Source organism: Syngnathus leptorhynchus, chromosome 5 (genome assembly GCF_054491065.1).
Source record: "Syngnathus leptorhynchus isolate UIUO chromosome 5, UIUO_Slep, whole genome shotgun sequence".
NCBI classification, from domain to species: Eukaryota; Metazoa; Chordata; class Actinopteri; order Syngnathiformes; family Syngnathidae; genus Syngnathus; species Syngnathus leptorhynchus.
The window spans coordinates 13,986,382-14,012,472 of NC_141199.1; the positions used below are offsets into that span (position 1 = coordinate 13,986,382).

The window sequence follows — 26,091 nt, forward strand, 5'->3', positions numbered from 1 at the left end:
GTAACAATGCAGTGAGCCCAGTAAACCTCTGCAACATGTTCCATCACGCACGACGACAGACGAAGGGCGTTAGCCAAATCCAGCCCAAGGAAATGCTAGCTAGCTAGTTAGTGCTATAGCTATAGGATGGAACTGGTCCACAACAAATGTTATTCTTTCCAACAATCGAAGCAATAACTGATTCTGCCTTTGGCCACAATGCCTAATTGGTTCTTGACTAAAGTAAGCCATTTTTAAACAGAAAGAACAACTTTCCTGGCGTACGCTAGATGATGGACATCACATCAAACGCCGGATTATTTGATTTAATCATTTTGTCAAAGTCAGGCTTTGTAAAGCGCCTTGGGAATGTATTGTGTAGATAAAATGTTACTTACTATTTTGAACAAATTAGAACGTTCATTAATTTTATTATAAAATAGTGCATTTCATGATATAATGGCACTTTTATTTATTTGTTTGATTTATTGAATCCCATCCGGAATTGATTACAATTACATGACATTTTACGGTGTATTTGTTCATTTAATTTTGGTACTTTTGGACCTCCATATACAACATCCCCTTGCAATTCACTTGCCATTCATTTCTATCCAATAAAAGACCTGACTATTATTACGCTTTACCCAGCATTCCGTTAAGGCAATAAAGAGCCAACGAGGAGCTTCAATGACAATCTTGATCCCGACAAACACCGCCTCGAATAGCCCACCGTTCCCAAGCAATAAACGCTAGATGGTAATGGACACGCAATAAGTGAAAAGCCCATGCAAGCAAATAGCATCTCCTCCCATCAGCATTACGCTCGACCCCGCAAGCTTCAATCTTCACCCTTGCTGCCCTTTTCCAAAGCAATAAAACCAAAAGCTTGGATGGACATCTCCAATCTGCGCCACATACAGCCCGGCAGCGCATCCTCCTCCTCCTCCCGCCGTCGCCCGCCGCCACCCTCCTCCTCTCCCATTTCACCTCCTCCCCGCCGCCGCTGCTTGTGGCGCGATTGTGCGAGCGGCGAGTCCTGCCGACAAGCCTGCGCTGGGCCGATAACGCCAGGAGCTGAACAATGCGGGCAAAATTGTAGAGACTAATGGAAAGGAGCTGAAGGTGGAAGGGGGATCAGCGACATAAATCAGTGTGCCCAGCACTGATGGGACTCTTCAATAGCAATAAGAGAGGCAATACCTCTTAGAGTCGGGCAGGGGATATAGCAGAGAGGAGGACCTCCGTACTTCTCCTCATTGTCTCAGATTGAGTGAATAGCACATGAGAAATGACCTGACAAAGAAACGAGCAATTCGCGAATGACATTGATGCGAAAAAAGGGACACACATTTTAAAAGCATATAAACAGAGATCCTGCTTGTGCACAATCTAAAAGCACTTTGTAAAGGTGCTACGTTAAGTAGTCAGTCTGTATGGAGATGGATGGATGGATGGATGGAAGGAAGGTGTGTGTGTGCTTCCGCAGCTCACGTAAGACATTGAAAGTGATAACAGGTCAGGATGGATGAGTCACATTTTACCTTTATGGTGTTCAGCTATTCACTGTGTAAAGATAATGGACCGAAGCACTTAGCAGTCAGACAAAGAATTAAAGAGCTCCTCTCATCTCTATTCTCAATCGCTATTGCCATTTTTTTTTTTTAACTTGACATTGTTTTGGAAAAATAAATTCATTTCTGCATCTTCCCTGTCCTACAGAATTCCATTTCTAAGATTACGAGAATTCCCGCATCGGGCCTAAATCTCACTTAATCATCGGCTTTCTGTTCATGTACCCGCCGCTGATAAAGACAGACATGGGGAGAGGAGCCAAGAAAAGAAAAAAGAGGAGGCGGGGGGGTCACACACTTGTTAAAAAATAATAAGCTGCTACAGAGCCAGGAGCAGAGGCCTTGGTGAGATCTCTGATTAAATTAAAAGCTCATTAATCAACCCTTGACCGCAACTACTCCCCCATTATGTCTCGTGCTCAGCTTTTTGCCGCTGACCGCTCGCTGTTCTTTGCAAAAAAGGAGTCAAGTTGGCGAGACAACACAAGACAAAGTGGACAAGAGAGCCTTTCAAGATCATCCAGGGATATAAATAGCAATTTGGGCCGAAACGAGGATGCCAGCACCGATGGTGGCGGCGATCGGCCAGCCGGCCGGCCGGCCGGCATGCCGACGTGATCGCAAAACAAAGCTTTGTTGCCGTGTGATTTGGCGCCGTTATGTTTGGCTGACTTTGTGAGGCAGAAGAGATGCGAATGAGGGAGAAAGCCACACACCGATGACGATGATGAAGTGCTTTTGAGAACCGAGCGTCTGTTTCATAATGGTGGTTATTATGCTGAGGTCATTAAACCTGTGCATTACATCACAGCTGCCAGACTGGGGAGATTCTATGATGATCGATTTAGTTCATCCGTTGGTTCGGCAAAATATATATATTTATGGGCATGGCATATCAATTCTCAATTTATAATTTTGAGATGGGTGACGTCAGCGTAAGTACAGTTTTGATGTTAGCGTTATCCTCTGATAGTTTTTGGCGGGAATGGCAGTTGAGGGGAGGAAAAACTGCATCCTACAAAGAAATCCCGCATCCTAACAACGTCTCGAGGAGGATGATGAGCTTTTTATGCGGTAACGACAGCCGTCAAAGAAAATCAGATGACTTTGTAAATGCAGCGGGAGCTAGTCGACCGGTTAGCTTTGCGCTAACTAGCAGATGGATTTAAAATTGGATCAAAACGCAAAAATATAAAAATAAATTGGTGGTTGGAAGGTTGGATCTGCTGATCTGTGTGGTGATTGATTGCAAAAATTAGGGCGGCCACTGGCGTAGACATCAATACATCAAGTATTTTCCGACGTTATTAGCATCTTGGATAACGATACACGACTTGACCCTCAAAGATCTGTTGGCACTTTGTCTCAAGAAGAGCGAGTAAATTGAGCAAGAGCCCTTGACAGATCTGACAGTATCCTGCCTCGCTCTTTGGCTGGCCTTTTCTTCGTTCACCCCCGCCATGTTAGGTGGGTGGTTGGGGGGGGGGGAGTAATAGCATCCCTGGGCTATCTGACCCCCACATATGAAAAAGGCCAATGCACAAAGTAGGGAGGGAGTGGGCCACTTAAAAAATAAATGGAAGTTCGGGAAAAAAGGAGGAGGAAGTGTATGAGAAAAGCACAGAGGGAGGATGAGGAGTGGGTTGGGGTGGGGGTGGGGGGCAAGTGCCTATCGATGTGTGAAAGACGTAATTGAAAATGTCAAAAGATGTAAGGGATGACAGCAATGAACTGAGCATGGCGCTGCGCTCCGTCAATGAGATACTACTTTCATCCTGAATAGATTCCCCCTCCTCTCCCTCACCGCTCAAACTAGAAATTTAAGAGTTTACGTAGACCACCACAAGCCGTTCTTTCTCAATGTGCAAAGAGGACGATAATATTAGAAGATAATACTTTTTTTTTTTTGAAATTCAAATTGAAGTGACACCGGATGCATCAGTCGGACTGATAATTCGACTCATAGCGAAGGATGAAAATTATGAAAAATTAATTACTGACACGGAATCTTTTAATCAGAACAACAACGATGTTTGGGGTCACCTCCATCTTTTTGGTAAAAAGACAACGTATGTCCCATGCTACATGAGAACAGGCTGAGAAGGATTTTGAATTTATTATTGTCGTTCATTTAATTAATCTTCATTCTTTGTTGGAGCAGATTTGTTTTTGTTTTTTTCAGAAATACTTTTGTATTAGCTTTTTTTTTTTTACTTGAAATATCTGGAGCATCTGTTAATTGCAAGATTTAACCTCCCCAAAAAAATCACTACAATTTCCAAACGACTCCTTTCAACTTTATGTATGCTCGTACAGAGCATTTGTTGCAATCTCACAAAAATAAATGAATGAATTAAATTGGGACTACCGATCTGACCAATCCTGATGTGAACGTCCGAAGAATTCCTCATCATGCAGCGGTGGGACACGCCGAGCATATTATCAATGCTGCATTTTCAAACGGGAATGCCAGCTCAGCACTTGACCTGAATGTCAGCTTTACATTTAGCCTCACCTCCATTTAACGCCCTTTCCTCTCCTCCACTTCCTCGTGACTTATCCTCGTCTTTTCTTCTCATCTGTGAAGATAAGGGAGGGAAAAATCATCACCTGCTTCACCCACAAAATGAAATCAGCACACATTTTTCCTGCTATCTGTTTCATTTCATCTTAAAGAGCGCAGGACGACGTCTTTGTACTTTGACAATGTTCATACAACTCGAGCATTTGGGCTCGGCTCGTTGTCAAATAGAGCAGAATGTATGTCAGAATTTTTCTTGATTAAAAAAAAACTATTGTGCAGTGCGATTTGTCTGTTGGAGATCCTAGGACCGTATTAATACGCAGAGAAATTGGATACAGGATATTAATTATCAGCTGAAAGGAGCAGAATCAAAAATGCATGGAAAATGTGCACACCTCATTCCAAATAAGCTTGTCGGAGGGAGAACGGGTGGGGTGTTGAAATTGCAAACGCTTTCCATCTCAAATGTGATTGTGCTACTAATTCATTTGCGCAATGTAGTCCACAGACCTCTATGAAAAGAGTTATTTGAATTACGCTATGAAAGATTCAACAGGCTTGGTGAGAATAAATGGAAACAAAAACATCGGGGTCGACATTAGAAAAAGGCAAAAAATCGGAAACTATATCCAATCTTGGAACAAAAAAGTGAATAAACACAGAAGTCATCATTTGGCCTCCACTGACTCATTGTTTTAATCAGCATCTTCCATTTTGTTCTATTACGGCATCCCTTCAAAATAGATAAGAGTTATCGCTTCCAATTAAAATTCACAACAGTTGTGTCTTTGTGATTTTTCTCAGAAGACAAATGATTTTCTCCAGGCTATCAATTAAGGAGAAAGTGGGGCCCCGCAAGTGAGCGTATGGAGATGTAAAGGATGTGATTTGCATAACTTGATGACAGGGATGGAAATCATCATGATACATATGGAGACACACGCGGGAATATTCACGTTTTGTGTACGCCGACGACACATCGAAATGAAACGTGATCTTATCGGACCAACCCGAGTGAGTTCATCTGCCGTGGTGATCCGTAGAGAACCTCGCCCGCATAAAAGTTGAGCCAGTTTTCATTCTCATGTTAAGCTGCCACCGCTTGATGACGAGGCTTAAGAGAAATGTCACAGACGTCTTGCGGGAGAACCCTTGTTGTAAAAAAATTAATAAAAAATGGAACTTTGAATGTGGAGCCAAATCCCAACACTACGGGAGATGAGCTGACCAGCCCACCATGCTGCAATCAGTGACACTGTGTAATGGGATAAGTGGTGGGCTGCCAACGTGCCAAGTGGAGTGTGAACAGCGTGTTAATATGCAAATGAGGAGGCACAACTACAGGCTTGGCTTGAATGCTCAGAGTATAAGAAGGCTCGGCAGATGTGGTCATGTGATCACATTCTGGTCAAGAGACAGTGACAAAAAGTGTGACAGAGACTCTCCACGCTTAGCTTTTTTAGCGACACGAAGAATATTTTCAATAAATATATTATCGTCACCATCAAAGCTGATTCTTGCACACTAACAATAAGGTGAAATCATATTTTATTTCAAAACAGAATACGACACGTGCAACCATTCAAAAGGTTTCGACTAGCATGTTCTACATGAAATAAATAAAATCAATTTTGTGACATTGTTTCTTGTCATTGAAACAACGACAACAATAACACGTCGCTTCCTCCTCTCCTGTTATTTATCTTTCTGAATAGCCTCCCTCGCATGCTGAGGAGTTTGTTTTTCATTGATGTGAATAAACATACAAGGAAAGGCGGGTGTCACGGAGCAGAGCCAAGTGCACGTTGAATGCCAAAGTGGGAAAAGGGAAAAAAAAGTGAAAATAACCCATGGCTGTGCGCCCACAGCCTGTTGGAAGACGTCAGGAGAGCTTAATGTTAATGTTCGCATTTCTTTTCTCTGCATTTTTCTTTGTCCTTTCATACGCTACCCCCCCCCCCCCCCCCATCTTTTTCTAATTTACCCAAGAACAGAGGTGCCTGCCTGCCTGCCTGCCTGCCTGCCTGCCTGGCACATGACATTGATTTCCATCAGAGCTTGGAAATAACCTCCGAGCTGTTGCCAGGGCAACCTACCTTTTTTGCATGTTTGCATATTGCCTCAGAGAGCTTTTTTTTTTTTTTTTCCCCTTCCCCATCGGCCGTAGCTCACAGAGCGTCGGGATGACAAATGCGCTCAGGTAGAACATGCAAAAGTGGGGGAAGGGGGGGGGCATTTGTGATGGCTGGAGGAGGCGAGAGCAACAACCAGGTGGGGGCAGAGAGATGGATGGCTATGCCAAGCAAGAGCAAGCCAGGCCATGAACGTTGTGGCACATACAGGGAGCGCATGTATGTGCTTATGGGGGAGGGTTATTGATGTCTCCCCGTTGGAGGCCGGCGAGAGCAGTCTGGATTTGTGAGGAGGGGGGGGGGGGGCATGGGGGGTTTTGAGCAACAATAAAACTCCAAAGCATTGACAGCGATGGACTCCTACTTCCTGATTAACATCAAGATGAAAACAAGCAGAGAGTAGGAGGGGGTGGGCAGGGGTGCACGGAAACAGAACATATGATTTCGCTTCAGTTATGGCCTCACGTTATGACGTCTTGTATCTGAAATCATTGTTCTACTTAAAATGAAATGGTTTTTTTTTTTTTACTTGGGAACCCTAACAGCATTACAATTTACTTTGTAAAAACAGAGGAATTAATTGAACAGATAAAGTATCTCGGTTACTCAATTCATTGTGCTGAGCCATCTGCCGTAGCTAGCTTGGCCACCAGAGGGCAGTGTAATACAGTCATACAGATAATAAAAGACCACATAACTACAGTAAGTGAAAACTGTTTGTCTTGTTTTACAGAGGATAAAGAAGATATGCTGGTGAGTACTGTAATATTGTGTATTTCACAATATTTTGCTCTTTTTTTTAGACCCGCACGATTACCTGGAGTCAAAGATGTTGAACAAGTGCATGGAAGCTACTGTGTCAGAAATATTGATGCATAGAGAAAGAGAGGGAAGAAGGAAGGTAAGGAAATGTGATAAATTCCATATATTCCGTTCAACATTCCATCACCAGCATTCGACTCGTGATCTCTCTTACACACCCTTGTGTCAACACTCGAGTTAAAGAGCAGTCGGGGAGAAAATGAATTCTTTATTACCCAGATTATATTATTAGGTCTCGCTTAGCATGTCTCCTGAAGATTTCATCCATCAGCATTTTTGAAACAGGGACTCGTGGCGTGCTCGAGCTGAGGTAAAGTTGATGGCCAGTCCAGGCTGGAGATGGAAGCCTGAATGGTGGGCTGTAACGTGCCTCTCCAATTTGAGGACTAGTTGGCAATATGCTGACAAAAGGCAAACTGGACTTGTTGAGTGCTTTTCTCCTTCTGAGACCTTCTGGACACACATAGAGCACATCAACATGTTAAAGAACCTGCAAAAGCCTCGCGTCACATGCCATCAAAACAACCTGATGGTGAAATTCAGAAGCCAACAAGATGAAAAGAAAATGAACACAGCATAGAAAAAAAATCCAAGGGTAGGTAGGAACTGTATATACATTTGGGGAAAGAAATACGGTGTATATCAATCTCGTGTTTTATATCCCCGTGACTCAAAATGTCCTGATACGTCCAGAGGGGCCGACAGCAAACAAAATTGATCATTACAAAATTCATGAGGTCCAGAAATTGTACATTAGGTCTTCCTTTTTCCTAGAGGGCAATACATTGCTTTTTTTTTTCCTTTTTTTTTTATAACCTTCTTCCATTACCTGCTACAAATCTACACGACACATGAAAAGGGCACATTTGCATAGCTTCTATAGGACAGGAAATCAGATCATATAAATGTAAATAAGGTGAGCTTAGCGTAAATTTTCCTCGTGAAAACAGAGATTTGATAAGGCTTTGGGAAGATGCACGCGAGGAACTGTGGATGGAGTGAGGAGGTCTCACAAGGGCTTGTGGACCACTGTATGCATTAATGTCACCATTGACAGGTTTGTTTATTTATGTATCCATTTATTTATTCATTTATTTATGGTGGTAGGAGTTGGAGATGGTGATGTTGTTGATGAACAGCAGGGGGCAGTGGTGCAGTACATGACCCACTTAGACCTGCTTTGTGAACTTTCATTACAGTTCAAAACAATTCCTATATAGTGGTAACATGTTTGGTTCTGTGGCGTTGTGCTTTTATAGACTAAAGTGGCCAAAATTCGTTTTGACTTGATCAAAAGAGACTCCACTTTCCAGAGTTTGACTTTAAAACAGTTGTTTTATCATGTACAAATGATCCATGGCTAAGGAGTCTCAAAATGTCCACTCTCCCATAATCTGAGATAAAAAACAAAATCAAAATATACACAATTTTCACTTTGATGCCTTATGGCTTTTACCAGCATGTCTGAGAAAATTAGCTGGTGATATTTTGACACATATTAATGAGAACTGCCAGTGAAAACATGTTTTTTGTTTTCACGGCACGCGAATCAAACAAGTCGAACAAATACGTCCAAATGCGGCTAATGTTGCGGTAGCGTATTTGTCCGTGAGGCAAACAAGGCATCCAGATTGAATGTAATTGTGACAGAGGAAAGTTCTTAGCTGAGAAGATACAAGACAAGAATTCTATTAGCGCTACCGACAGAGAGAATGAAAGCGCAATCTTTGGTGCTGTATGCGCACTGCTGGTTCAAATTAAATGATTGTTGCTCAGCTATAAATAGAATTGATCTTTTTGTCTGTGGCTAAACAAACACTCCGAATGATTTTGCCAGTCTCTCGGCACACAAGACTAGAAATATAATTCAAGGGTAAACTTTGAAGAACATAAAGCGATTCACATTCAAGTGACCTCGGAAAAGGTTTCATCATAGAGCAACGGCGAGGATGCCAACTCAGTCAATGTCGCATGAAACTGCTTCTTTTTATTGGCATGGCATTCAATCAGTTCCTTCTGGCTGTATGTATGTCCTTGGCTTTGTGGAAGGGGGGGGGGGCATTACACGGGTCTTCAAGGACCCCAGGAAGAGTAGCGCTGGCATTGCCAGAGCTAATAGGGATCCTAAATAAAAGAAACTCCACCTGCCTACATCTTACGAGCCGATCTCATGTCTTTCCCTCCTCTCTTCCAGTACTGCATAAATACAATCAGGCAGAATGTGGCGAAAGCGCCGCCGCTCCGTCGCCTCGCTATGTTTTTGAATATTCCCCAAAACTGGCTGCGTGCCAACAGATCCTCCCCCTTATCCTTCATACAGTAACCTTCTGACCTCAGAGGGTGTCCGCCTATCCATAGATCACTCTATTTGGCTGACAGGGTGGGATGGGGGGGCGGCACCGACAAGATGTACCAAATTACAAAAGCATAGAACTGCCAATATGGAGTAAACCTTTTTGACTGTCAACTGTCGGCTTCTTGCCATCGCCGTCGGGCTTCTTGTCAGCGCTGTCCTCAGTTGGCTCGTTCGTTTTGGGACTACCGCTGCCATCGGTTTTGACTTTCGGATCTGAATGAGAGAACGGCAATTGGAAAAGGTCAGCTGGCAACGTTTGAACTTGCCCCACACCTTTGCGCGCGGTACTGCGAGCGCAGTTTGTAAAACAAAAAGCGCTGCTGAACGAATGGGCTTGCTTTCCGGATCAATCCAAGCTTTTCGGGTCTCATACCAGTGAGCGGATTGTCCCGCAACATCAAACTCACCCGGAATGCTGACGGTGAAGGACTCGGAGACTTCTGGGGTATCGTAGGCGGCCTTGTAGGTTCCCGCGTCGGTTGCCGCCAGGTTTGGGATGGTCAGCTCAATTTCATTCGTTCCGCTTTTGACGTATCTGATATCTGTAAGAACGTCGGTGCCCTTGCTCCATTTGACCTTGGTGGTAACTGAGCCTCCGACTTTCAATACGAGGTCCTTGGTCAGCTTGCCCACGTAATCAGCTGGCAGCACAAGAAAAGCACAAGTGATCAAAGGGGAAAGAAATAAGTGGCGAGCGGCTTTCCAAAACCTTGGACGGCGAACACCGTTGGCGGCCTTGTACTCTCCCTCGTCCGCGGCTCCCAGTTTCTCGATTGTCAGGGCAACATTGTAGGGGGAACCCAAGATGTACTTCTCATTTTGAGCCGTAATGGCGTCTGCCCCCTTCGTCCGGTCGACATCGTTTGACGCCGTGCCTGCGATCTTCAATTCGAGCTCTCCGCCCTGCTTGCCCTTGCAAAGTGTGGTTTGCAATGCCCCAGCCCCATGTACCCATCTCCTCTCCCCTAGCAACGCCAGTGGACAGCATGGCTATCTCGTATCCAGCAGGCTTGGGGGTTGGAATCTCGTCTCAGACAAACAAGTTAAACAATAAAAATATCCATTTTTATTCTTTGAGCATAACATATCAAAGATAAATCCATCATTCTATTATACTGTCACAAAAGTCAATGAACTACACAACAATGAACAATAAGTAACCGGCAACTTCCTTCGGAGATGGAACTGTACTCCTTTGCTTCATAATAAAGCGGCAGTGAAATTACATGGATGTGATTTGTAATTATGGAAATGTAAAAGATCCTCTTTGAGTCAGTTTCGTAAAATTGCTTCTTATGTTAAGGAAGAATTATGGCATTCATTTCTAAACGACAGCGACACATGCAACTGAAACTAAACAAATGCTACAATTGCAAATGCACTTATGAAGGACAAACACGCACGTGCACTTCACAAACAAGTCCTTTCGCCTTAAATGTACTTGCTACAAACCTTCAATTTAACACTTGCTAAAAGAAGAGCTTCACTAAACACACAAATATTTATCAAACAAAAAGTGACTTTAATATTTGTTTAGGGGCCAAAAGAAATGAACAAAGGGATGGCAAGCATTTGTTTAGAGTAACAATAGAATGAGATGACTAAAGAGAAAGGTCATTGAACAAAGACAAGATAAGACAGTGAGGTTTTATATCTATATCTATATCTATATATATCTATATATAGATAGATATATCTATCTGTCTATATATATATATTTTTTTATGAACAACCTTCTCAGTGGTGGTGGGGGGCAAAACGTCCTTCTTAATACAATCACACTACTCCAAGTGAATGCTGACAAGTACTGAGACGGAACTACGTGAATGACAACACAAAAGTAAAGCGGACGGTCAGCACGAATCAGGGCTAATCTAGAATAGAAAAAGTCATTTTTGTTTTCGTTTTGGCTGATGTTTAAATGCTATGTGAGCTTCTTCCCTGTGCTTTTTATTAGGCAATCTTATCTTGGCAAGGGCCAATGGACAAGCAAAAAGGGCCACACTCAAAAGAAGTTTTGTTCTGTGTTTTTAGAGGGGGTTAAAAAAAAAAAAGATTACGGGAATAATTTTCTTTCACCCATATAGCCCATTAGAATTAAGTTGCTGTTTTGTTGGTTGTTTTTTTTAAAAGAGCGTAGTATGATGAGAATGTCGGAATTTTTCAAATGAAAAAAAAAATCCTGTTTGGAATTTTAATGCAATCTTATAAATTATATTTTTTGATATATAGTCGCGTGAAATTACACATTTTTTTTTCTCCCCCAGGTATGTCCTATTATTTTGGCCTATTATTTTTGTCTCTCTCTTTCCAATAGGGTTCTTGCACTCCTCTGATGGGCATGTTTTACAAACGAGAATTTTTGGATTCTAGTTTGTAGGTTCATCAGGCGTCCGGCCAGATAATCGACTTGTTTTTTAGTTTTGCAGACCCTCTGAGCTATCCATTTCGCTGCCCATCGGGAAAAAAATCCTAGCTCCGCCAGTGATGGGTAAACGAACCCCTGCCTTTCCCTCACCATCCTAATTAGCATAAACAATCTGAAAAGTGTGAAGGCTGGTTCAATGCCCCACTCCATCTTTATTACAGTAATAGTAAAGTGGCTTGTTAATGAAAAAAGTCTCACTAGGAAAATGTTTCACACTCACGGAACACCGCTCACGTAAACAGAGTGGGGTGTATATGAGAGGGGCCTACATCTCATGGGTGAGAACTTGATGTTGGATCGCCACTCCGTTGACCTGCACGCCGCTGCCCGGCAGCAGCTCGGCCTGACCGTTCGCCTTGAGCTGAGCAGGAGGACGCTCGGACGGGTGAGAGCTCAAGTGACTGTTGGACTCGTTTAGTCGGCGCACGCGATACGTCTCGTAATGGATGCTGCCTGTGATGTCTTTGATGTTCTGCATGTGCGTCCTGGAGAAAAGAAAAAAAAAAGGCAGACAAATGTGGTCTTGAGCAAAGTATAAAGGAATCATATGATGGTGACGGCCTGCATTTGAAGGTACCTGATCAGAAGGTCTCGCAGGTAAGCGAACTCACAGTGTGCAATGTTCTCGACTGCAAAACAAAACAGGCACGTATGTGGGTCCATTATTTCATCATTTCTTCTCCTGATGCACTCAAATGGGACTCAACACTCAAATCAAGCAAGCAAGCCATTGACGATATAATGAGAAATGATTGAGCTCATAAATCCACTCAGCGCTACTGTGCCTGCAAGTCATGTCTTGGCCACAGGGCGGCGGTGTTGCTCACCAAAGCGAATGCAAGGATTTTGCACCACACGGAGCTAAGCTTTAATTTAGTTTCTTTTACTTTAACTGAAGGAGATAGCATGGTAGCGAATCCATATCATCTAACACTTACATTGAATTGAGAGAAAAAAAAGCTTTTCAGATGCACGAGATTTGTTCAGAAAAAGAAATACAATATTTCGGTTGCCGCCATAAACATTATTTAAATACAATTTTAGATGATTGAGGCAATTATCTCATACTTTCTGCTGTCAAAAAGTTCCATTCTTTTGTTGAGGAAAAGCCCTCCCGCACCTCCCAACTGCAAGTTTACGAGCCAAAAACAACAATAAATGTCAGGCAGGCCCAATACTTTCGAGATACCGAAAGGAAACCGCCCACACTTTGTAGAAGAGGCAGACAGATAAAGAAGGGATAGAATCCGGCAGACTTGAAGGAATATCTCGAGCATGAATTTCTAATCTCTTAATACAAAATGAAACCGATTCTTTGCCTCAACATTGACTCCTATTAACGAAACAGGAAAACCTCGGGTGGTTTGTGGGTGGATTCTTTTTTTCTTTTGAAACAAGCAACACATTTAAGCTGCACGTGTTTGTCCATATCACGTGTGCATTACCCTCGATGGTGCCCCATTTTGTTCTCCTTCCCAGAATCCTCTTCCCGTTCTCCTGGTACTCCTGGTCACTGCCCACCACTGCAAACGGGATCATTTCCTGGAAACAAGGTCAAGCTTAAGCTGTTTCATGGTGATTTCACTGACATTTCATCTTCATTTATAAACTTACCCTAATTTTATCATTAATCATCCTGTCCTCCGCGTCCTCGTCAAACTCTTTCTGAGGGTAGACGTCGATGTCGTTGGCTCGCAGCCCTTCCCTTATCTGAGCGGAAAAGCCAGTGCTTGAGGTTGAGCGGGTCAAAGAGGAGAACGGCTCTCGACCGGGTTCATTGGCTGACGCGGCGACGCTCACCGTCTGCTTGAAGTAGTCCCTCTCCTCCAGCGTCAGCGTGTCGGCCTTGGCGATGACGGGCACGATGTTCACCACCTTGCTGAGACGCTTCATGAACTCCACATCCAGAGGCCTCAGACTGCAAAGGACAGCGGAAAAGAAAGAATTATAAAACACACTTCTTGTGTGAATGGCCACCATGCAAAGTTGACGTCAGTGCACAGACACGGTAGGCTGCGACGACCCGAAGCAACCACTAGATGGCAGCCGTTACATTTGGGCTGGCTGAATTGGCTTGGCTACTATTAGGAATGCTTTGCTGTTGTTCAACAGCGCCCTACTTCAGTGGCTGGCTGCTGTTCAACAATCCGAAAACCAAATAAAATGACATCGCCGACATGCAAGTAAAATTAGAGGAACATGATATGCCGTGAACGCGGCAAGTTTCTAAAAGGGCATTTGCTAATTATCCCTCCCTCACGAGTGTGCATTTCCGAGCCTTCATTCATTCATTCATGCGTCCAAAATGTACATTTCAAGCCATGTCGGCGTGGCGCTTGCCAAGAACTCTGTTTTCCCGCCCGCCAACATACTGACAGATGCTTCTTCTTCAAACACATTCAGCGAATGGTGACTATTGCATCTCCATGTAAACAAACAATACGTACAGTGAAGTGGTTTAGTTGTGCCTCGTGTTGCAAATCCGAGGCATATAGTTACAGAGCGCTCGCACATTCCGGAAGCGACAGCTGCGGTGACATGAACACACCATGAGGGAGGCTGTCAAACACGCAAAAACGTAGTGGCTGGACGTCGGAAACATGAGGCAAGAGTGAACAAAGACAAGGAGGTCACGCGCAGTCTTTTTTTTTTTTTTTTTTGGGGGTGTACAAATCAAAATTAGAATGAAAATGTGTTGCTATTATCTGTCAACGGGACACTTCTTCAAATCTTCTCAAATGTGTGAGCACAACCGAGTTGGGTTACTTTACGATTCTCCAAATTCCTACTCGAGTGTCTCTGAGGAGGTAATGACTTCCACATGTGGTCGCGAGAGAACCAACTGCGCTACAACTGAGTGGGAAACATGGCTGTGTGTGGTTAGCAGCATGCTAGGCTAACGCATGATGTTGTCCTGTGTGTGCTCACCAGTGGCCAGTGGGCGGGATGAAGTATATGCAGCAGTGCACCCTAGAGTCTGGAATCCTCTTCTTCCTGTCGATGTTGATCTCTTCCTGCAGGTAGGCTTCGTACTGGTCATTGATGAACTTCATGATGGGCTGCCAGCTGAGAGAAATCAAAACAACTGCAATGATTCAAATAGAATTTTGCTGAGAAATCCAAACAACTCATACCAATGATCTGCAATGTTGCTAATATTAGCGTGTGGATTCCACAGTTTTTGTGTTTAAGTTGTGTGACAGAGCAAAGACGTTTTTTTTTTTTTTTTGTATCCACTGGTCTCACCAATTCTCGTTGTTGATCTGATCCCCAAAACCTGGCGTGTCAATGACAGTCAACTTCATCCTCACACCTTTCTCCTCTATATCTGCACGCAGAAACACCGATGACTTAGTCGAAGGCTCCGACTTGTTCTCGGGTGTGTTTTTCCCCCCCAAATGAGTCAAATGTAGAGAGGAGCCATAACCCACCGTGACTGATGGACTTGATCTCTACCGTCTTTGGAATCCTGTCCCCGCCGTTGGGCTCAACAGCCTTGCGGCTCACCTTCGATTTGAACAGCGTGTTCATCAGAGTGGACTTGCCCAAGCCGCTTTGCCCTGTCCACCGTAAATGCACACACACATTTTTCTTTTGAAATCACTGTCATGATTCATTCACCTTTCACACTTTCATCGTTTGGTACCGCAGTGGACTTAACCGCAAAGAGCTCAGCTTTCATTTGCACTCGAGGTGAGAAAGCAAGGTGACACGTGTCAGCTTCAAATCGGTGAATTGGCCCAGAGCGACGATTAAAATGCATTTGCGCAAAGGTTTAACATTCGATCGCAGTATCGTTGCCTTTAACTCTATTTTGTTATGCGAAAAATAATAATAATAATGCAGCAGGAATGCACAACTGTTTAGCGTTATGGTTTTGGACATGTTAACACCTTCTAGGGTTTGGAATCAAAGCAGGACAAATTTAAATCAAGTAAATGGAAATATGGCATTCCATTCTTTCCGTGCAGGATTTATTACAACGTCCCCACGGCGTGTTCATTATTCTGCCCTAAAGTTCATCCATAAAAAGAACTTCTTTGTTCCACATTTTGGAATGTGGCAGCCAAAACCCCCAAATATTCATAATGGATACCATGTGATTGTTTTTATGGAATTGAGTGCTGAGTCAATAACTGTTGTAAACACGTAAGAAAAAAAATGACAGCTTTAGGTTTTATCGGAAACATGTGCGGCCGTTTCAAAGAGTGGGGGGAAAAAAAAAAGTAGTAACCATTTGTGGAGTTACAGGACAGGACGGCTTGAAAGGTAAGTCGTTTATTTGAGCGCAAGCGTGGTTTTTGCGATGACCGCATGTGCTTTGTAGGAGTCTGGAGAGCAGTTAAAGTCATCTTGAATTATTTTGACAATAAATATCGCCTCTCGCCAACAAAAGCATGACCGAGGAACAAGGCCGGTGAACTCGATGAGTTATGGTCAGAGGCTGTAAACGCATCAAATGTTGACCCAGACAAGTGGTGCACTGAAAGCAGCGTGACTTCAACACTTACTTTTACTGAGCCACTACCACCGCAAAACTTCCTGACTCGACACCGAAATGAATGCACGCAAAGGAACAGAGGAATGGGGGGGGGGGGGGGGGAGAAGATAGTTTGTGACGCCAGTCCAGGAACTTTTCTGACATTCATTGGACTCACCCACAACCATGATATTGAGCTCAAAGCCTTGCTTCATGGCCTTCCTCCTCATCTGCTCCAGGATGGCGTCGATGCCGACGTAGCTGAAGTCGCCGCCGCCCCCGTGGTGAGCCTTATCGCCTTTGCCGTGCGGCGGGTTGGCGTGGTGTGGCTTGGTGTAGTCCGACATGTTGCTGTGGCCCAGACTGACTTCTGACCCTGAAAGAAGCACGGAGAGATGATGGATGAGATGAGTAGTAGTAGTGCTTATCTCACATTTACGACAACAAGCAGTTTCAGTTTACCGTTATCACCTGACAACATCATTCAAGTCGACTTCACTATTGTTCACCGAAACTAAATCAGCAAATGAGAATGAGTTGAGCAGACGCTACAGCAAATATTTTGACTTGCAAGGGCTCCCTGTGACTTCAAGATTTATAGGAGCTCAACAGCCCGATGCCCCCGACTACAAATCACGCCTTACCTCTTTATTGAGTAGGAACCGTAGCAACAAGCAAAAGTGAAACATGCGCAAAAGTTTGTAACACACGGAGCCCTTTGTGGGAGGAACTAACATATCCTGTGGACGAGTCAAAAAGCCGCAAGGTTGTCTGCAGATACATAATAATGGACTTCAAGTTGATAGGACTAAATTTGGATGTTGTATTTTACTAAATTTGGTGCATCTGGACAAAATGAAACAATGATTTGATTACAAAAGCCACAATAGACTTGAACGATTTCATAATGCCAAATGTTATCACATGATAAGAAAGCGCAGTAAACATGATTTGTTGTTGTATTTTATTTGTACACGATGGACAGAGGTATTTCCCATCCGTGGCATTATTCAAGAGAATTGTTGTGTCTTGTGCCAACCTAAATATGTCATAGGTGGGATTTTTGAAATAAAATAGCTTACTTGGCACTTTTTGTTACTTAGTGACAGCCACGGGAACACATTATTTTGAAAAAAGTAAAAGTTGCGCCATCGCTAGCCTAGCTAGCTAGTAACCAACATTTTGCTGTTTGTAAAGACAATGTGTTTTCAAATTGATGCTATAAAACCACCACAGTCCTTCTACTAGGACCAAATGTGATTCCTTTTGCCATTTCCCCAAAAAGCAACTCCATCCGACAAAAACAGGAAGTTGAGCACGCTGGTTAAAACATTAAAATTTAGTACTACTTATAAGCCTCCAATCATCCAATCCAGCAAAGCACGCCACACAAGAGGCAAAAACAACAGCAGAAAAAAACATTTGGAACATTCTACATGGGCATCCATCCATCCCATGAGTGCATGCTTCTTACAAATGGGGCATCATTGGAAATGGAAATAAAGCGGCTTTCCAAGTGGAGTTCGAAACGCCTATCATTATCGTCGTTTCACCGAGGCCCCAAAAATGCCTTGCTGCACCCCTGTGTGCAGACATTGACAGCACAAGGCAGTTCTCATGTTCCCTCCACTCAATCTCTGTTTGCTCCTCGTCCAATAAAAGACAAAAGCGCGGCAGTTTTGGGTCGTGCACGAGGGTGCGCCACACCTACTTGCGGCCGGCCTCTGTGGTGTCTTTCACTGCTTTTCATCTCGCAACTCCCACTTGATTTGACCGCATCAATGTCCTCACTGTGCTTCGGCCAAATCTCGGTAAACGTAGACGATGAGCATGTTTGGAACAGAATGAGATCCAAAACCACAAAAGATCCTTTGACAAATAAATGAAAAGTTTAACAATGTAATTGCGTGGGATAAAACTTGGGAACTAACATTTGACTAATTTCAACCTTTTCTGCTGCTGACTGACAAACTCCCTTGCGGTGGCAAAGATCTTGAAATGGACCAGGTCAAGGAGGGCATTGGAGTCATGAGCAAAAGGCAATCCTGACACTCAGGAATGCAGATTAATCCACGCTGTAACATGAAACCTCTGAACAGCGCCCGACAGTGGGCTGAAGTCGATTACGAGTCAGGTCGTTGTCCTCAAGGATTGGTTGGTGTTAGCGAGCGAGATGGCTGCAAATGAGCTGAATCGACATGCTTCATTTCTAGACATCATTGGCCGTCGTAAATTTGTGCTTCTAAGAATAGAGCGACACCCTGACAGGGACAGATGCATAAACAACAACAACAATCATGTACAATAAGATTTTCGAGCTAGCCCTATCACATGATGATTCAAGAATTTGATTTGCCAAGTGTCAAGGCTCCAGGGGCATCACGTCACGTCTTAATTAGAGCGTTCTAATGCGGCACGATGGCAACGGCGTGAATGACCTTTGCCACACACGCGGCCTTTCCGGATGAGTAAGGTGCGGCAAATGAGCGCAGACGTAAAGTGTGACTCATATCACCACTACAGCGTGACACGCAAATCGTAACGCAGCATTGTAACACACAGATAGGCCACATGGTAGAGTAAAATACCTTGAGGGGGGAGTTGTAAGGGTGTGCACACTTTTGCAAACGGATTATTCCACTTATTTTGTTTTCCGTAATTGGGTTGTACACGTGAGAGGAGAATTTATTTTCTTTAGATGACAAAAACCTGACATTTGAAGAGGGGTGTGTCGACTTCTTATATCCCTGTACACCTCAAAATCGACGTTTTTTTGGGTTGTTAACGAGATTGGTCTTCCAGAAACCTATTTCTGTTTGAGCGTGGCACAGATGAATTATATTTCCTTTCTGGCCCACTGTGTGATCAACACCTGACCCCCACCACAATAAAACATGAAAATATTTGAGCCACTGAAAACATTCCTCTATTTAACTCCCTTGGTGAAAACAGCTGAAACTGAAAGCAGATGTTCTGCGACGAGGATAGTTCCAATAAAAACATCAGATCAGATGATTTTGGTCTTCACCTTGTGACTTGGAAAGAGGCTTAGCTGTGGCTCCAGCTCTGTTTGATGGCTGGAGATGAGGTCGAGCTTTTAATTTGCGCATGAATGCACGGATTCTATCAAAGACAATTCCACTCTCTCATCCTTAATGAAATGTAACTTTGGCAAGGAATATCCATACTGGGTCAGCACCTATCAGAAAATGGATGCACATTGTATATTATACTGCTTATCTTCATCCCACGCATGAGTTAAGAATAAAAATCCTTCAGGGAGGAAAAGCAGCAGCGGAGGGAAAAAAAAAAAAAGGGAAAAATGACTCATGGAATATTCAACACGTCGTTAACCCTAATGATGCAACTGCTTCTTGTCGTCGACTGGTACTGAACATTAAAACATTTTGGAGCATTTGTATCAATGAACAAAACGTCGGCTTATTTTAAGAGTGAGGTTGCCGAAAAAGCGCAATATTTATTGGAATCGAGTTCGGCAGAAATGATCTTCTGCTTGATTTTCCACGATGCTTCGTGTATCTCAGTGAACCAGGAAGCGTTTTTGCTAACGTGTCGATGGAACACAAACAGCTTTGGAGATGTGTGCTCCGATGAGCTCTCTGTTTTGCACTATGTCCCTACGCACCGAATAAAAGCAAATGCCGTGACGAGAAATGAATATAACACCCCAATGTCTGCTGCGGTGTGGCATGATGCGACTGCAATGACATCAGATTGCATAAATAACTTTTATTCTCCTCTACTTGCATAAAGTCGAATAGATCATCGCAGACATAACAAATCGATCCCTGGAGGGACGAACTGCATGTTTCGTGCTCAAGTGTGTTTTCTGTGTGCAGGTTAAAACTTTGCTTTTTTTTTTGCCGTTCCCCTGCAGGCTTGCTCATCTGCTCTTCTACTCGAATGTTTGCTGACAACCCTTAAACACTGTCTGTAGTTATAAGTGCTTGCTATTTAGAAAAATAAAAGTCTCATGAGAGGAAAGCCCTGGATTTTTGCCTGGGTTCACCTTGACTGGATTTCCCACTTTCCTGTAGGTGTGCATGTACTGTATTTATCTTGGGCTCCCCTCACATATTTCCCCTCGTTTTCTTTTGCAAAATTGCCCCATCGGTGGATTTATAAAAAAAAAAGAAAAGGGGGGGGGGGATCATTACACTAACTGCAGGCTGTTAGTTATAGAATGAAAAAAGCAAGTTTTGTTTTTTTTCCAAATTGCACATATGAATTATAAGTGCATTATATTTTTGTGCTCTACACTTTGCACTAATGTTTACAATGCCAGAAATGCCAATGTCACTAAAACCTTCCAAATCACCAAAACACACCAATTAAAAATCCTGACGCGTTTCTGGCCACCACGTGATGAGGGGGAAAAGCAAAACAGGGGCCTTGTCGATGACGGCCACAGCTGCCACAAACGCTTCAGAAAAGCTCTGGAGAATGCTCCTGGCCTATTTCATCTTTCAACCCTGTATTGGCCTACACAGTTTAAACCTCCGAGGGGCTAACGCAGTGCAAAGTGATTAAGTGTTGAAATTGTGTTTTCCTCATGGAGTTGGGGGGGAGCAAAAAAAGATCACAAACTTCCAAACATCTAACCTTTGAGAAAATGTTTCAATATTTCCTTCAAAACACAATTGATCTACAAACAGCTTCATCAACATTAGTTTTTTCTTTTATTCATGTAAACAGACAAAGCAAAGGCCAACAACCGTTGGGAAGTGTTGTGATGCAGATCTCTGACTATTCATATGTGAGACACATGGAGAGGGAAGTCACAGGGTACAGCCAGAAGGGGAACTATTAAATGACAAATAGCTCAGACCTAACGCACAAGTAGTGCACAGTAAATCACACAAACACCAAGTAAAAAGCAAAAAAAGAAAAAAGGGCTGTCAGGGCTTTGGAGGAGGTTATAACTGAACCTATGCATGATCAAACTTCAAATGGATGACGATTCAAAATACCGGCATGTGCAATCAATTTCTCCAGCATCTGGAAAGAACACTTTTTAACATTGCAAGAAATTTATACAAGAACCTATGTAGTCGAATGCTCCTGCTGTCACGTTCTTTTTTTTTTTTCCAAGCAAAATATGTTTCCAAAAAAACTTTGAATCACATATTTAAGAAGGAACTCCTTGAAAATGGTCTTATTTTTACATTAGGTGAAATTTCGGACGGAATGACAACTATAAAACTTTTTCACACTTAGGACTTGAATGGCTCGAATGAAAAGCAGATGAATTATTTCACTTCTATGAAGTTAAAACATTGCTTGAAGAATGAATAAATACTTTATTAGCACAGCAGATTAATTCTTTAAATGACTGTTATTTCCCATGAGAAAGTATTTTGAAAACCTGAAAAAAAAAGTCTATCAAATCCTTTACCAGCACTACCATTTTTTTTTTTTCTGTCTCCTTTTCCATCAAGCACGTTTTAATTCACAGCAAACCAGTGGACAGCTGACTTACTAACTAACACATGGGTGACAAAAGTACTGATTCTGTTTGATCTATCAAACGCCGGCCGGCCGGGGCCATATTATCTCAGGCCGCATTCTTAGCCACTTTGTCGCGTCTGCCCCAAGGAGACGAACAAAAGGCAGGTCCCAACTGATGTCCTTTCACCTCACGGTCGTCACTCAGTGTTGGAAACGTTTGACTTACACGTGACCACAATGAGGACAAGCGCTAGAGAAAATGGATGGATTGATGTTTGAATGGGTCAGCCGGTTTCCTTTGTGGTTCTCTGGATAATGAACAATGGGGCATAAGGTTTAGTGTGTGGGGGAAAAATTGGAAGATGATTGCAATAGATGAAGTAGACCAAAAGTAGTTCACGCCAAATAAAAAATGCTCTCACATGACTCATTTCCATCAAATACTGTACATGTTCAACCAAGAGCTGGTTGCTTATATTAACATTTAAAAACAGGCTTTTTTTTGGGTCCAGGTAAGCCTTACAGCAAAAGAAGCTAACGTTTGTATGTGTGAGTTTGTTTTGGGCATTTCTAGCCTATCTATCCTCAAATCCTACATTGAGGTTAAATATTCTTGAGGAAAGTAGCAAAACTCAAAACATGGGCATCAAAGGTGAGTTCATGGAGTAAAATACTTTAAAGCAACATCTTAAGCTAATGCTAGTATGTGTTTGTACTTTGATCATTTCTTCCCATTTATAGTCAAATAATACAATGTAGCAAATTTGCAGTCAAGGAGCTTGAATGCAGCAAGTTAACAAACTCTTGCAGCAAATTGGAGATTTGGGAATGGACTACTGTAGTCTCAGGGTAGGCTAATGTTAGCTTATCACCGTCATTACTATCTGAGATTTTTGTGTGATAATATCAGCCTTTCATCCCATGCCATAAATATTTTGACACTCATGCTGGTTTCAAACAACTCTACTGAATTGTGTGTCAAGTGATTTACAAACAGTGAGTTGATGTGATGAAGTCAATGTCAAACTAGCAGGAGTGGCTTTAATTGGCACCCATTGAGACGCTAAATACACATGGCTTGAAAACTACAGGGACAGAGGAAGTCATGTATTTTTTTGTGTTTCGATGCTTTCCTCACTGCATGCAACGTAGCTTGAACATGAGTGCAAAAACACGGGGAAAAAAATGGCAACACACACAACTATGTGCAAGACCACAAGCTTGAAAGATACTCAAAGGCACTTAATGTGGTTGCATTAGGATCAAACAACTGGTATGGGGAATTCCTGCCGTGCAACACAGTTGGACCAGTAAACTCTTCCTGAACTTTGCCACTAAAAGTCCAGATCATAAAACCACCTTTTGTATATGCTTCCATCATTTCAAGGATCAAACTTTGGAGCACTTAAGAAGTAACAACATCCCTCCCGGTGGAGTCCATTGATTCATGCATGTGCAAGACACAATGGGAGGGAGGTATAGAGAAGGGGTGCTGGCTCGAGTGTGTGATAACAACCCCCCCCCCACTTTAACATCTCTCTCACAGACAATGGACTGGATAGCAATGCTAGACATGAGATTTTTTGTTTTACTCATCTTCACCACTCCTGACAAGTCCAGTGGAACACCTCAACCAACCACATTGCAGTTTTCCGTCTTCCTCCCTCTCCTTCAAATACATTTCTCCACCCCTTAGCTTGAAAGACAAAACAGCTTCAACTCACCCAAAGCTCTTCTTCTCCTGCTCTTGCTTTCTCCCACTTTTCTGGTGCACACACTCCTCAATCGCAAAGTCCAGCTGGTGGGGCTACACTGTTGCTGCTACTAACCCCGCCCTCCCGCGTAGTCACGTGACCTCCATTCCAAGCAGTGGACATAGCCACGCCCCCTCATTCAAGAGTGTCCACATTGTGAACGTGGGGCTCAAATCGCTTGTGTTTTGCATTGATCACATGATTTACATCATTCAGATTTTATATTGTAGTCCAAAATTTAAATGTTTGGCTCATTCACTTCACATTAGGAATTCGAAAAATCCCCCATATGCCAAAAATTAAATTTTTCATGGAGATCATTTCACAATATCTCTCCCAATATCATGTATCATTGAATACATTTCACATCATTCCATATTTTTCAATATCATTCAAAATAATTTCACATTTATCACCACCATACTGCACATTTTTCATCAATATCAGCCCTTATCATTCCAAAACATTCAATATCATCTTTCGAATATCATTTAGCATCATCCCCCATTTTTCCCCAACAAACTGCACAATTCAAAAAAATCTTCCTCAGTCAAAACCAGCAGCAGGAAAACATATTAAATTGTATTTCCAAACTCTAAATCTCCACAGGTCTAATGTACTTCCTGTGTGGCAACGTTTTGTCTGATACAAGCCAAAAAATAAATAAAGGTTGTGGTTATCGTAGCATAAATCACATATTTGATTATTTGTTCCTGTGCTTAATCTCCAAAACACAACTGAGAGCAGTTTTCACTACATTCAGCACAAATGTTTCCTTCCTGTCAATGTTTCACTCAATCTTCACCCTTGGCTGCGGTTTTCCGTGTATACTACTCAGCACACTAATCCAACGCATATTTCATTTCTTTATTCATAGACACCACTCGTGCTATGTTTGCTTGAGCAAGGCACTCACATTTAATTTCACATTTTAACATCTTAAATAAAATGTGTAAATCGAGCAACTTTATCGCTTGGTTCTGGTATCATTTGAAATCCGTGGCGATATACGAGGTCTATAAGAACTGTATGCTAGTGTCCAAATACTTTTGGAAATGAATGCGCTTACAGAGCCACCAATTAATGACCATATGAATTTCCTGCAAGACTGAACCGTTGGAACGAATCATTCCCACAGTACATCTCTATTCCAACAATTTTCCATTGAGGCTCTCAGGAAACAATTATTAAGTATGAACCTTCTGACCAGTGGTGTTTGACCTTACTATTTCTTTGTGGGAACTAAAGATCAAACGTGTCAAGAGTTATTTTATTAGTTCTGGTAAGAGCTGAAAAAGCAGAGCTCGGAACTAATTTATGGTAAGTAAATTGAATTCGAATTCAAAGCACGGTGGTTAACCTTGCGAGAGGGAAAAGCACTCGCAGATGGTGAGGGGCGATGGATTTCCATTTTCCGTTGACAAATGTCAAGCAGGAGTCAAATATTTCGAAAGTGAAGTCATCTGCCCCATAATGCGAGAAGTGCGTCTTTTGATGCCACAAGGCCCCAAGGCAAAGCGACGCCATTGGCCGCTTGCTGCGAACCAATCAGAGCGCAGCGCACATGGAGGCCATTAACTCGAGTGACATCGGTGACTCAGCCGCCCTGGCGACACGGTAAAACTTCCTGCATGAAAGGTCGAAGGTCAGAAAAAAAAGGAAAAAAAAGCAGTAAGGCGGAACTGCTGGGAAAGGTTGGAAGGGTGAGAGGCAGACATGGAAACGGAGGAAAGAGGAGGAACATCTGGCTCGGTGTACATATCTCCAGGGATGATAGCAAAATCTGACTTCCTGTTGTGTTTTTGCACTGAGGCTACGCTGCTCCCCTGTGGTGCAGATGGAGACAGCATGTGTGTGAAGTCTCCACACATTCACACCTTTGGACAATATAAAGAATCCAGCGACATGCATTTTCTTTTTTTTTTTTTGCAGGAAGGTGGGATAAAAGCTGGATCCCATAAAAAGGTTTGTTTTGAAGGACGTCTTGGCCTTCTGCGTTTCCTCATGTCCATGTAAACCCAGCAAAGCTTTCCCAGCTGGACTGTCTTGCATACTGTGCAGAAATACCAAGGCCATACAAAGACACAGAGAGAGTGTGTCTACTTATCGAATCCACAAGAACAGATTTGCCTCAATCAAAAAACACCTTCTCACAGACAAACGGGTACTCACACGGAGTTTCTATTTCACGGTCGCAGTGCTTCTCGCTGCAAGATGAAGCCATCTTCGGTGTCTCCATTGCGCCTCTACCTCCGTTTAACTGATGTCCTGAATGTTAGACCAGCACGAAACAGACTGACAGTGATGTGCTTACGCTAGTCTCCTCGCTATTTGTGACGTTCTGCAGTGAATTCCTTCCCTGATGAAGAGTAAACACGGCATCTCCAGGGGACTGGTCTTCTGGGGAATCCGTGGCCACTTCCTGGATTAGCGGAGGGTTAGTTCCGACGGACAACAGAGAAACGGAAGTCTGTATGTCTTTTTTGGACCACTGACCCAGTTCTGATGCTCAAAAGATCAGATTTGTTTCACTAAACTGACCCAGAACAACTCATTTAAAAGTTGTACAATTC

The 26,091-nt window shown here is 42.9% G+C and overlaps 1 protein-coding gene and 1 long non-coding RNA gene across 5 annotated transcripts in view; both read right to left on the reverse strand.

Moving 5' to 3' along the window:
• Positions 1–6,685: 6,685 nt before the first annotated feature.
• On the reverse strand, positions 6,686–9,969 carry LOC147057093 (uncharacterized). Its single transcript, XR_015066121.1, has 3 exons — positions 9,795–9,969; positions 9,484–9,600; positions 6,686–7,484 (listed from the first exon to the last, which is right to left on the reverse strand). It is a non-coding gene; the product is annotated as an uncharacterized LOC147057093 (long non-coding RNA).
• Positions 9,970–10,430: 461 nt separating this feature from the next.
• septin9b (septin 9b) overlaps positions 10,431–26,091 on the reverse strand; it is a 36,853-nt gene continuing 21,192 nt past the window's right edge. For all 4 annotated transcript variants that reach the window (XM_085911955.1, XM_085911956.1, XM_085911954.1 and 1 more), the window contains exons 3-11: positions 16,474–16,671; positions 15,247–15,375; positions 15,062–15,143; positions 14,744–14,881; positions 13,616–13,733; positions 13,430–13,525; positions 13,261–13,357; positions 12,393–12,444; positions 10,431–12,300 (exon numbers count right to left, since the gene is read on the reverse strand). In XM_085911955.1, the coding sequence (XP_085768081.1) occupies positions 12,081–12,300; positions 12,393–12,444; positions 13,261–13,357; positions 13,430–13,525; positions 13,616–13,733; positions 14,744–14,881; positions 15,062–15,143; positions 15,247–15,375; positions 16,474–16,671 (1,130 nt within the window). In that variant the 3' untranslated portion in view covers positions 10,431–12,080. The remainder of the gene's footprint in view (positions 12,301–12,392; positions 12,445–13,260; positions 13,358–13,429; positions 13,526–13,615; positions 13,734–14,743; positions 14,882–15,061; positions 15,144–15,246; positions 15,376–16,473; positions 16,672–26,091) is intronic.